This window comes from Nothobranchius furzeri, chromosome 2, assembly GCF_043380555.1.
Source record: "Nothobranchius furzeri strain GRZ-AD chromosome 2, NfurGRZ-RIMD1, whole genome shotgun sequence".
Lineage (NCBI taxonomy): Eukaryota > Metazoa > Chordata > Actinopteri > Cyprinodontiformes > Nothobranchiidae > Nothobranchius > Nothobranchius furzeri.
The window spans coordinates 96415806-96429524 of record NC_091742.1 but is presented as its reverse complement, the minus strand read 5'-3'; the positions used below and the strand labels follow the sequence as shown (position 1 = coordinate 96429524).

Sequence of the window (13719 nt, the reverse complement as noted above, 5' to 3'; positions counted from 1 at the left end):
TCGATTAATCTAACGATTAATTTGTTAATTTGATTAGATTTTGATTAGATTAAATTATTGATTATTTCCCAATTATTTGACTTGTATAAAAGTTTGATTATTACTAATGTATGTTTCTCAATGAAATAAATGCAAATTTCTTCATTTGAACACATTTTAATAAAAAAATTCTAAAATAAAGTTGTTGCAATAGTAGTACAATCTTATGTTAGAGATAACATTTAACAAAAACTTAAATGTTGTGCAAAATATAAATCATATAAATCAAGGAAAATTTATAACAAAAAATATATAAATAGCAGCAATGGCATCTTTTAACAAACAAAATCTAACATTCACTTCGCTTTCTGCAAAAAAGTGTTGTTCATTTTCAAAATAAAATCAATTTTGCCTTTTCTTTTGTTCATCACATGAAGTAGTTATGCATTGTTGTTTTAATTTTAAAAAATCCACAATAAAGTAGTAGTACAATCTAATTTTAGAGGTAGCATTTAACAAGAAATTAATTTTTGTGCAAAACAACAAAAAATAAATAAAATAAACAGCAGCAATGGTGTCTGAACAAAAAAAATATAACATTCACTTTGCTCTCTGCAAAAAAAGTGCTCTTTAAAAAAATAACATCCATTTTGCTGCCTTCTCTCTTGTTTCTCTGTGTGTGTGTGTGTGTGTGTGTGTGTGTGTGTGTGTGTGTGTGTGTGTGTGTGTGTGTGTGTGTGTGTGTGTGTGTGTGTCCGTCCAATCATATTCATCACATGAAGCAGTTATGCATTGGTGTGAAGGAATGTTAGCATTTCTACATGCTCAGCAGTCAGGCTTGCCCTTTTTTTAGTGACGATGTTTCCAGCAACAGAAGAAAGCCTTTCAGAGGGTGTTGGTGCGGCAGGTACAGCCAGACATGATTTGGCTCAAGTAGCCAGTGTGGGGAATCTTGTAGCATTATTCTTCCACCATGTAAGGGGGTCATTATCCCTTGGAATAGGTGCTTCCCCAAAGTACAACAGTACTTCTTTCCTCACTGTCTCATTTTCTCCGTCCCCACCCTGGTCAATGTTTTCATTACAATCTTCCTCCTCAGAATCGGTACCCAACAACGTGTCCAACACACAGACCTCTTCTTTGTTGGGGGACTTGCTGAGGCTTCCTGCCCCACAGTTGCCTGTTGTAGCTGTGATCTCTGCTCCCTTTTGAGGTCAAGTGCATCCTTCTGTACGCTTACTTGCAGTTTCAGAGCATCCTCTGGAGAAAGGAATTTCAGTTTACGAAAACGTGGATCGAGGGCAGCAGCAATGACATATCGGACTTATGTTAAGAAGAAAAAGAAAATATCATTTCTATAGCGCCTCTCAAGATAAAAATCACGAGGCGCTTAAGCATAATTCTGCGCACACGAAGATGCATAAGAGACCTGGATGATGAAGCTCAATGGTTAAAGGAATCACTGAAGCGGTGTGAAGCGCTCCGTCACGCGTCTAGGCGGTACCGTAGGAGGCGAGCTTTCATGGTTCGCCGCATGCTACAGCAGCGGGCTATCTAGGTGCGCACAGCGTCCCCCGGTCCCCTCCTCCTCCCCCTCCCCCTTGTCCGGAACTTTACCTCACCAGTCTGAAGCAGCCAGCCTGTCCGTAACAAGTCCGGACCTGTTACTAGGGGCTTCGTCCGGTTAAATTCCGGAACACGTTATCCGGATGTTTGTATTCAGACACAAAGGTCTTACGGACAGAGTCCGGAACATTTCCGTTTTTCATGGCCTGTCTGAAGGGGGCTCAAACTTCTCTTCCAGGATGTGGAGAGCTGCAACCATGTTACTTGCAGTATCATGCACAATGGCAAGGACATTATGCAAGGAAATGTGGAATTTTTCTGCCACCTTCTCCACCCAGGAGGCAAGATTTTCTGCAGCGTGGCGCTCTTCAACTGGGAGTATTGTTAAATTGAAGGAGAGAATATCCCAATTGTCATTGATGAAATGACAAGTTACTCCTAAGTAGGACTCTGTGACTAGACTTGTCCAAGCATCAGTGGTAAAGGAAATTTTGGATGAGGCCTTTTTTAGTTCGCTCCTTAGTTTCTCAACTGAAGTTTGATACTTTCTCTCCATCATGCTTGTAAAATGGCGCCTAGAAGGCAGAGTGTAACCTGGTTGTAAAGTGGTCAGCATTTCTTTGAGTCTTTCACCCTCAACCACAGCAAGTGGCCTCATGTCTTTCAGAATCATAGATAGGACGCTCTCAGTAAGTACAGCCACCTCCTGGGGGTGCAGGGTGTTCTTCTCTGACAGTAGTCCTCCAGACTTTTCTGTTTGTTCCTGAAAACATAAATCACACAGACAGCACACAGATAAATTAAAATAATTACAAAAATATTTATGTAGAAAGCATAATATCAAAATAATAATTTGAAGATCTGTATTTCAGTGTTTTCTAAAAACATTTAATTTATAAGATTTGTTAAAAAAGAGGTTTTTAACACAAAATGCTGCACATTTTTGTAGTCATTAGATGGTGCAACTTAGATCTATAAGATCAACAAGCTAACGTTCAAACAGGATGAGGCATTAAACTTGACAATCAAGAGTCCGTTGTCATTTTGCTTTTGCAAGCACTTCAACAATATTGTAATAATGTCCACGACGGCTACATTTAGCAGGTGCTACATTGTCTTTGTTAATATTTTTACTGCGGACAATTAGCGCTCTCCCACATTTTCAGCTCTCGCCGATTCTCATAATCAGCACATGCGCATTCCGACTCATTTGGCCATCATGAGCCACGAATAAATACCAACAAACAGATAACAGCTGCTGCTATATGTTACTGCCAAGCAGCGTGGCAGCAGTGGGTCTGCTTGTGAGTGAGTGCATGGCTACGTGGGGTGTTTGGATGTTATAAAACAGCGTTAGTAAAAAAAAAGTTGAAAACTTACGGTGTTTTTTCGTTTGCAGAAGCTGCTCCTGGATGCCTTCGTTTGAGGTGCTGGTGCATAGCCGTCGTGCTTTTATGATGGGCCATTTCCACTTTACAAAGCCGGCAGACGACGGAATCGCTTCCTTTTCTGTTAAAATAGTCCCATACCTTTGAACTGCGAGTTCGGGTTGAGTGATTTAAGTCGACTGCCCCACTCATGTTGCCACTACTCGCCGCTGCCATGTTTGTTTTTGAACGTGATGACGAATCGACGCAAATTATTTGCGTCGACGTATTTTACGTGTCGACGTATTACGTCGACGATTACGTCGACGCGTCATCCCAGCCCTATTACCGGCCCGGCTGGCCGGTTGGTTTTGAAGTTAATGGTCCACCCCTGCTGTGTGTGTGCGCGTGCACACGCACGCGTGTGGCTGTGTGACGGAGTTGTCTTTTTATAATATTAATGCAGTTATTTTGGTTGCAATAATTTTCATAATTTCAATGTTTATGGTTATTCAACTCTTGTTGACTCTTACGGCCTATTTGCACTGTTTCATGCTGCTCGTTGATAAGTTGTTCACTTGATTTGCGCACAACAGCTGTCCTGGGTTTTTAGGGAAACAGCTGGCGAGCCATGTTTGCACATGCGCCGTGAGCGGTTCTGGTGCCGTTTGGGCCGCAGCCGCTCGCATTTGTTTACTGTGAAGTAAAGTTGAAGTGCTGAAGTTTTGAAAACTAATTTTGAATAAAACTTGAAGAAAAACTGGCAATTGCTTGTTCAATTTAAGAGGTCTTTCATATTTTATAACATTCTATTTGATTAATCGAGTACTCGATTAATCGATAAAATATTCGATAGAGTACTCGATTACAAAAATATTCGATAGCTGCAGCCCTACAGCCGAGCATGCGTGAAGCGGCTTCTTCTCCCGGCTCTTGGAGAGTACAGACGCATTTTTTCCTCCTCCTCCCTATCTTATCCCAAGGTTCTTTGTCTGTCTCTGGGTGTACGGCTACTTCTGCATTTTTTCTGGAAACTGGAAACTGGAATTACAAAAATGAACCTGGTCAGTTGGTCACTTAACGCGATTGACAAATTGTCTCAACGATGAGAACTGGAGAAGGGGCTCCCGGGTGCCCCTCTGGGACAGAGCCAGTTGGGCATATCATGGACTCCTGGAAACAGTGGAACCTGATTTGCCTATCTCAGCTGTCTGTAGAGGATTCTGAAGACGTCTGGATATTCTTGGTGTTGGTGTCAGGTTTCCTGCTTTTTGGCCTAGGAGGCTTCCTGGCTTACCGGAAATTTAACGAGCTGTCGAGGAATATTGGCTCTTTCCCGGAGCTCAGGGATGGATTACACCACGCTGTGAACGCACAGACTCATATAATTGTTGAGATGAGTCGTAAGCTTGGAACTTTAGCTGAGATTCATGTGTTGGCACAAAAGATGGATGCCGTCAAGGAGCAAGTGGACGAATCGGCACGGATTGGAATAGATTAATTTACGCCATTATTGAGATTTTGAGAGGTTGGGGACCAACGGGACTTTAAGACAGAGAGGAAATTATCTCTGTCTGGCCCCAAAACAATTTCTAATCTGAATCTGGTGCCCTTGAGCCTGTAAGGCTGCAACGAATACCGGTACCCTCCCCCTCAGAAGAAATGTGGAATGCTGCTATCGCTATGGCAACTCTGTCTCCCTATCCCAGCCTGGGCGGGACTGCAGGCTGTGAACGCCGCTGAATCGTTCCAGGAGTCACTGTGCCCTCCAAACCCCAACGACCTCCCTCCCCTGTCCAGACTGAGGTGACGTGCGCTGCTTATCGTGGCTGCAGTCACTGACGTGTGGAGAGTCCCAAACCCACCACCCCACCTAGTGGACACTTGTGTTGTGTGATGTCTGAAGCCTGTTGCATTTCTGTCTGAGGTGTTTTTTGCATAGCAAAGCTGCCCTCCCTGTGGAGGGTAACTCTGAAGTGCCTTTTTTTTTCCTCCACCTGAATCAATCCTCATGTAACCCCTCTGATCTCTATTACGGTAGCGCGACTCAGGGTTGCGAATGACCAGTCACCAATTTTTGTCGTGTCTTTGCCTATGTATGTCTGATCTCTGAATTGTGTGTACTGAAATTCTTAATTTCCCTCTGGGATTAATAAAGTATCTTTGAATGGTATGAGAATATGCTCCTCTAAATCTGAGACCATCGTCTTGAGTCAGAAAAGGGTAGAACGCTTTCTCCTGGTCAGACTGCTTTGCTTTCGTTCTTCAGTAGGGTGAGGGGGATGTAGCCATGGCGCTGGAATTTCAGCCTTGGTGCAACGTATCAGCTGAGTCTATGTAAGGCAACACTGTGACTCTGGAGGAAAAAGAGGTTAGCTCTACTCCATGAACTCTGGTGAGCAAATGTCTTCTTTTCCAGACTGGATCTGTCCTCAGCTGATCAGAACCAAGGCGTTGGATCTTTAATCTCCTGCGTTGTTCTGAAGCAGCATCTTAATCAGCTCTCCTGCTTTGTTTCTATTGCAGCTGTTAGCTAAACACGGCTAAAGAAAGCCTGCTACCACTTCAGGATCATCCATCAGCTGGGACTGCTTCATCGAGGATCTGGACAGCATGGACACAGGTACTGAATGAATGACTTTACTGTCTCTGTGTGGTGGGACACAAAAGTGTATCTCAGCTATGACATGGAATCTAAAATAATGGCTTGTATTTGAATAAAGCCTTCTAGTGATCCAACCCCACAACCAACAGGGAAAGTGGGTGAAGTCTTGCCCATGGGCACAACAACTGCAACAGACTGAGTGGGGCTCGAATCGGCAACCTTCTGATTAGGGGGCCGACATTTAATATCATTTTCTATGCACATTAATCAGTCCTCCTGTGTTTTATTGATGCCTTTACAGTAGGGATGTACATAGCTAACCAGTTAAACGGGACTGTAGTTCAATCTCCCGCTGACTGTATTTGCCAAACGCAGGAAGGGCCAAAGGGCCTGACGGCTGCAGACCCAGAGACTGCAGGTTGAGGCCTGCGCCGTCTCTAGTAGAAGCAGGAATCTGCAGCAGCATGTTTGACTCGAACATGCTCTTTTTCTGTGATTTTACAGGAATAGAGAGGCAATCACAGTAAAAATGCCAGGGATCGTTCTTCAGGTCTAGGGCATAGCAGTAGAATGTATGAGGAAGAAATTTTACATTTCTATACATGTTGTTGTTAAACTTCCTCATAGTCACTTTAATGTCCCATAGTCCTATTTAGCTCTTTATCTCAGTGTGTTTACATGTCCACCAGAAAACCAAAGCATTGCCCTAAAGAGTCACGTCAGTTTATTTTTAATGCATGTAAACACGTTAGTCTGTCTGAAAGCAAACTCTTTCTAATCGAGCTGAAGCACCCAGATAATGCGGTAGCAATCCGATTACACTCTGCATGTAAACGCGTCCAACAAGCTAATACAGGTTAGACACTCGCATTCCAGAAGTGACAAAACTGCTGAAGTGGTCTTCTGCAAGGACCATCGTCACAAACAAACAGACACACGTAACTCCATAAAACAGGACAGTATGTACCAAGTAAGCTGTGCTGCAGCGTTGTTGTATATTCCTTCAGCCATTCGGCAGATCTTGTGCCAATTCCATCTGCTTCACTGCCGCCAGCCTCTGTTTACTGCTTGTGTTGCTATAAGCTATCTGGAAGAATCCCAAAATGAAAAGGGGCATGTCACCACCTACTGTACCGGAGTGGCACACACTTTATTTGAGAGGCCGGTTTTCTAATGCTTGTGTAAACTAGGACAAAGACTCCCAGCTTATTGTTTGAATGCTGTAAAGCATTCAAACTATTGTATTCCTGTTTGTCTTTATCCTTTATTATTCTGCTTTTGTACATTTTTTGGCATTTACCTACTTCCACAATTCTTAAAACTATTTACACAATTTTGGTATCAAAACGTTCAGCTCGTTCAGCTTATGCCGGCAATGACTTTTGGTATTAAAATCATGCATACTTTTTGAGATATTCAGCTTTTTCTGCGATTTTTGGTCCCATTGAAATTAATGGGTTTGCTCAACTTTCAGCTAAATGCTATCACTTTTTTGAACTCTTACTCTTATAGGTTGACTTTAACCCAGAGACTTCATTCAAGTTTCAACAAACTCACCAGACTTTCAGCTATTACTGGTTAAAAAGTCTCTGATATCTATTACAGTTTTTTTTTAAATCACAGGTAGAATTTGAGGTACGGCTTGAGATTTTCAGAAAAACTCTCAAATTATAATGGGCAGAGATAGGATCAATGACCCTCCTTTGCTCCATTTCTGGCATTGTCCTGAGAGAACCGTAGGTTCAATTGAAATGAGACGCACGCTGGCTTGCTGCTAACGGATATACCTTCGTTTTGAGCTATAACTCATGAATGTACTCCAAACATTGTGGTCGTTTTGTTCATTTCTTTGAGAATATTCAAAATAAAAAATGTCTCTCACCACTCTAAACTGAAATTTCTGCACTCTAACTTTTAACCTTCACATTTTCTGGAAACAACTCTTTCCAACACCCAGAACGTTTGGAGCATCGAAACAAATTATATCTCAAAAAGTTTGAAATTTTGTCAGCTTTTCAGAATGGGTTTCATTTTGTCCTCAAGTGTTACGGTTCTTTCTCTACAAGCCTCAGAAGTAGGAGAGACCCAGATTTTCTCCAATTGAAACACATGTTAAAAGGAACAGAGATTTTCTCCTCCGATCGTCTTCAGACAGCTAAAATGTTCTCGACATACCTTCTAAACAATTCAAAGTAGGCACACTAAAATTCACACAGATGACATCAAAGCCTTCTGCCGCTCACTTTTTGAAATTTTCCAATAGGTGCAGCGGTTTTTGAATGATGATGAGACGTTTCAGAGGTCTGAAATGACATCTGAGCAGCTGAGCACTGTTAAATGCATGATTTATGAAATCTTAAAACAAAAATTTCCACTGACCACATCTTTTATAGTACACTAATGATTTTCTCCAATTTAGTAGTTATTTTTTTTTTTGGCAGCTTTGAAGTGATGTCTTCGGTTTGGCTGTTATTAAATTTTTTGTACTACAAGCCCCAGAAGAACTGTGCCAGCTTACCTCCATTTAAACCCCTTTAAAAAAAAGGCACCTGTGGCTAGGGCTGGGCGATATGGCAAAAATAGAATATCACGATTTTTCCAGTATTTTATCACGATTTCGATTTTACCACAATTTTTTATCCATGAATAGCATAAGTTCAATTGCATATTAAAGAAGAGAAACATTGAATAAATAAACATTTATTCATATTAGGCATAATCAACACAGTGCTAACACACTTATATTTTAAACTCACACCAGAGATGATAAAAGCCCTGAGAGAAACAATTACAAAAATCAGTTTTTCTCGTTTTTCAAGTAACTTAACATAAATTAAAATCGTAAACATATTTAAAGTGCAAACATGTCAATTGCAAACGTATTGTGCAAACATTAACTTGTTCAAAATACTATGTAGCTCCCAGTTGCTCATGTAGTGGACAGTTAAGCTCAAATACGGCTCTGATGTGCGGCTGGACCAGAGATCGCTTGTGGTAGCAAATAACTGCACATTCGGAATATTTTCTGCAACTCTCACTTTGCATTCAGCGTACATGCGTGGAATGGCGGTGTTTGAAAAATACTTGCGGCTGGAAAACTCGTAGCGCGGATCCAATGTTTTTATCATTTTCTTAAATCCCACTCCTACTGTTCGCACGGGACACAAATCTTTAACCAAGTGGTACGTCACTGCATCTGTCACGCTGTTCCATCGTCTGCTGTCTCTGTCGTAGGGAGTGAGTTTTGTGAGGGTTTCTATTAGCATTTGCTGCCTGGAAGAAGCACTAGCCGCTGCCGTACTAGGAGAGGATGCTTGAAGCTCATGTGATTATGCATAGCAGATGTTGACAGATGTTTCATATCTCTGCCTCTGCTGATTTGACTTTGGCACACATTACATATGACTTTGGTTTTATCTGCAGCACTGACTGTGAAGTGCTTCCACGAGAACTTGAGCATGTTTTTTTTTGGCTGGTGGAGGACCAAGTGATGGCTCAGCAGCAGCCACGCTTGTTTCTATTGGGTTGCCCAAATCCATGTGGAGAGGTTCAGCTAAGTTAATGAGTGACGCGAAGCTATGCTAAGGCTAACTAGCCTACAACTTGCATCTTGCTGTCTGCAAGACAGAGTATCTTAAATCTATCAAAAAACTCCCACAAGTCCAGTCAGTTTGGCACAACTACAAGCTTTGTTTTAACCTTTTTAACTGAACGTTAACATTACTCTGTCAACAGCCTATTGTCTAAATTACCGAGCTAACAGAGCTACGTAAACAGAGCGAACATGAGGGCACTCGACTGCGGACGTCAATAATGCTGCACAATAGAATAATCCCCAGATCAAACTCCGCTTCCCGAAAGTTATAAACTGCCTCCGGAACCCAGTTACAGTACAAAAATCTTCTCAACAAAAATAGTGATGCAGTTAAGTCTTTTCTCGCTCAGTCAAGCTGTGTGGGGCAGTCTGTCAGCCAGCGCAACCTTATGTAACCCCCACCCCGGCCGACTCCTGAACGTCACTCACTCATCCGGGAAAGCACTGCGTTCTCATGAAGAAATGCAGCTTTTTGATATAACGTTTTTCTTGCTCCCGAGAACAAATATTTTTTTCAAGTATTTGTTCAAAATAAGCATTTGTAAAAAACACGTTATTTGTGTCTTTCCGAATACCGTATTCGGGTTCGGCTCCACCCCTAATTGTTTGGGATGCCTTCTTTTCAAGTGATTAAACAAGTTTGTGGTGTTGCCATCACTTGCCTTGACGCTCTCCTTGCAAACTTTGCAAATGACGTTTCGCTGCTCTTTGTCATCTGGTGAAAAACCAAACCAGTTCCATATAATGGACGAGGCGCTCCTCTTCGGAACAAAAACCTCGTTGTCGCTCTCAGCCGCGGCCGAAGCCATATTTGTTCACACACATGTGAAAACAAGTGGGGCACTAATATATTACTATGACTCACTCTGATTGGTTAAGGGTCAAACAAAGGCGTGTCATTCGCCTGAGGTAAGTTCCATTTTCATTCAGAGGCAGAAATTCAACAGCAGAGCTGTGAATCGTGATAAAAAGGTCTCTCAAAAATGACAGACCGTCAGATGTGTAGATCGTAAAACGGTCTAAAATCGTCATATCGCCCAGCCCTGCCTGTGGCCGACAGACAGCTGAAATGTTCTCCTCATAACTTCTAGAACTTTTGTGATAGGCACACAAGACTTCACACACATGACCACCAAAGCCTTCTGCCGCCCACGCTTTTTGGTTTTTTCAAATTGGTGCAGTACTTTTCGAATGGTGATGAGAAGTTTGACAGGTCCAATTTCACTTCTGAAGGACAGATTTAAAGGCTTGTCTCATTAACAGGAGTACAGCTGCATGTCTCCAACAGCCGGGGGAAAAGGCGGGAAAACAATGCTGCTCTCTGATTGGCTGAGAATGTTCAAGCATTTTCTGTCCAAGCAGGATCGAGCACCCACACATATGATGCATCAAATCGACCGGCTTGGTCTCAGGAATCTTGTATTAAATTTTAAATGTGTTATCTGTTACCATGGTAACAAGCTTAGCAACAACATTTCATAAATTGTAGACACTACTGTATCAAAGTAATTCAACATACGAACATTATTGAAGTAGATTTCTGTCATTTGTTACCATGGTAACACAAGTGCATATGGATATACCCAAACAAGTCTCATTGAAATGAATGTGAAAAGCCTAATATTGAGCCTATAACATTCTGCTGTTTCTTATCTTTCTGAGTTCTATACACTTAAAACTAGCAGCATAGCTGACATTTTAACACTAGTCAGAAGGCAGGAACTGCCCCCTCCTCCTTCACTGCTCTCTGATTGGCTGAGAGTTTTCAATCCCATTCTGTCTAAAAGGAAATATGCACCCACACATGATGCATCAATTCAACCTGCTTGGTCCCAGGAGTCTTGTATTTTATCAGTTATTTCCATTATTGCCATTGCTGTGGAATGTTTAGTTCTAAACCCATATTGTTCATTGTTTAAAATATTTTTTTTTCGATGAATTTATCCAACCTTGATGCAAATACTTTTTCCAAAATTTTAGAAAACTGTTGAAGCAGTGACACCGGCCAGTAATTATTGAAACTATGTTTATCACCACTCTTGTACAAGGGCATACTTTCGCTGTTTTCATTGCGTCAGGAACATTTCCAGTGAGAAAATTGCTATGCAGTGATTTCTGCAAAAGACTGTGCCAAAATTGCTCTGAAGAGCATATTTAAGCATCAGCGCCAGCAAACTTCATTTCCCAGAAGACTTTGCACACGGAAGCAGTGTGATGACCTCTGAACTCCCAGGGTCCCGCCCGCATGGGGAGCTTAAAGGCTGAAGCGCAGAGAAAAACTGTCTCTTTGCTCCAGCGTCAGCTGGTAGTTGAAGGGACGCTCGTTCTGCTAAGGTTTCGGACACGACAAGAGGCCAAGCTGCAGAAAAGCAGCGGAAAACTGTCAAGTCAACGGAGAACGCCGATCGGAACATTGGAGGGATGCCTCGGTGTTTTCGTTCATTCAAAGATTTTCTTTCTCTACCCCTTTTTCTTCCGTTAATTCTCTTAGTCCGAACAAGCAATAAAACCGTGCATTGCTTTAAAGTAACATTGTGTTTTCTCTATTATCCGTACCAAAAACGCCATCCGAGCATCTTAAAGAGTAAGCCGTTTGTTGGTCATTGTTAATATCTTAAATAGTTTTCTGCTGTGGCCAGGCTGTTAAACTATCAGATAGTCATTTATGATTAATCTTTTGTGTTGTCTCTTGATTTATTGTTTTTCTTGAGCCTTGTGAAGAAAGTTAGTGTTTGAATAAGTCTCTGTGAAATGAACGTTTGCCACATCACTGATTGAAAGTGGAAGAAGCTTCACACACACTCATGCAGGCTGAAATCTGATCTCAGCTTACACACTCACACATTCCTTCAGCAGCACCTCACTGCTCCACACACACACACGCACGTACGCACACACACACATTCTGGTTTTCCCTGTTTAGGGGGACACACACACATACTTGTTTTTGGTGTTTGGAGGGACTCAAGCTAAAACCCATCCATTGGGGTCCCCTTGTTTCACGTATCATTTCATTGTTGTTATTCATTTGATAAAATACGTTGGTTAATATTGTTGGCTGAACACTTCAGAAGGAGCTGAAGTGAAAAGATTAATTCAGTTAATAAATGTTATTCAATGAAGTTTTGTCTTCAAGTGGATTTGTTTGTGTGATATAAAATTCAACAGCAGCTGGTTTGGATTCACGGAACGTTTAGCCGAGACTGATAAGAATTTTGGATTTATTTCCCTTTCTAATTAGAATGGGTGGTGCCCTGTAGATATCTCTGATATCCAAATTAATAAATCGGTAAATATTTCCATATGTACGAATTTATTGAAGAATCCAAAAAATAAGTAAAAGCTTACAAATTATTCGTTGACCTAATAACCCCAACACAGCGTTGACATCACTGGCGTATACCTCCTTCCAATTTTGTTTATTAAGATCTTTGTTTAATGCCTCCATGGCTTTAACTGGTTTATCTCTTCTGTAGTTCATGGTGGTGTTTTGTTTTATGGAATGTATGTATTTGAAGACTGCGAAAACAGGTAGGTGGTCACTAATATCCATCATTATTATCTCTGTTTTCCTGACATCATCCTTACTGTTGAATATATTATCAATGATTTTTGCAGTCCGAGATGTAATTCTAGTTGGCTTGTTTATCAAGGGAAATAAACCTACACTATACAGTGCATCTGCAAAATCCTTAGTTATCTGTCCAGCCACATGTTCTAAATTAATATTAAAGTCCCCACATAGAAATAATGTTTTGTATTTAATGTGATCAACCAATTCAATAATTTTTTAATTAAATGTCCCAATTCATGATCCTGGTGCTCTATAAACACAACTAATTAAAGTATTTTTAGCAGCTTCATTGCTGTTTTCTACTGTTACAATTTTCCATCATTGTCATTGCCTTATCTAGTTTACATTTTAGATCTGATTTAATGTACAGGGCAACCCCACCACCTCTTTTATTTTTTCTATTTACAAAATAAAGTTCATACCCTTCCATTGTACTTCATCCATCATATCATCTTTGAGCCAAGTCTCTGCTATAGCAGTCACACTAAATTTGCTTTTGAATTTATTTAAATAATCTTTGATAATTAATACTTTAGGAAATATGCTTCTACTATTAATGTGGATAAGTGACATTGTGTCCTTAATCATTCTCCCACAGTTCAATTGTTCTTCTCCAACTTATGTTCAATTCATATAAATTTCCATCTATTTTATTGTCAATACAATCTTTGCCTGCTTGATATTATAATTCTGTGATCAGTAGTATTTTACAAGTAATTATAATCTTGGACAGCTACACTAAACATGTGATGACACAGAGTAATGCTAAAGTCAAACGACACATTTCCTTTTGTCTGATCCAATCAGAACCTTCGTTTCTGACGTGAGGCGTGGTTTTCTGTGGTGTTTGTATAAGCCCTCTTTTGCATGTCAAATTCTGATTTGCCAGTAAACCAAAATATGACAATTATAAAAACTATTCCACGTCACCTTTACTTCAGTTCAAAGCGTTCTAGAGAAGTTCGGACAGGCCATCCGAACACCTCTTCAGCCGAAAGAACCTTGCTCCTTGCTGGATAAAATCTGTTGCACA

The 13719-nt window shown here is 41.0% G+C and overlaps 1 protein-coding gene across 1 annotated transcript in view; it reads left to right on the top strand.

Annotated features, from left to right (window-relative positions):
• LOC129154110 (zinc finger protein OZF-like) overlaps positions 1-13719 on the top strand; it is a 35926-nt gene that overhangs the window by 10510 nt on the left and 11697 nt on the right. The window contains exon 2 of the mRNA XM_054733953.2: positions 5439-5535. Within this exon, the coding sequence (XP_054589928.2) occupies positions 5526-5535 (10 nt within the window). The 5' untranslated portion in view covers positions 5439-5525. The remainder of the gene's footprint in view (positions 1-5438; positions 5536-13719) is intronic.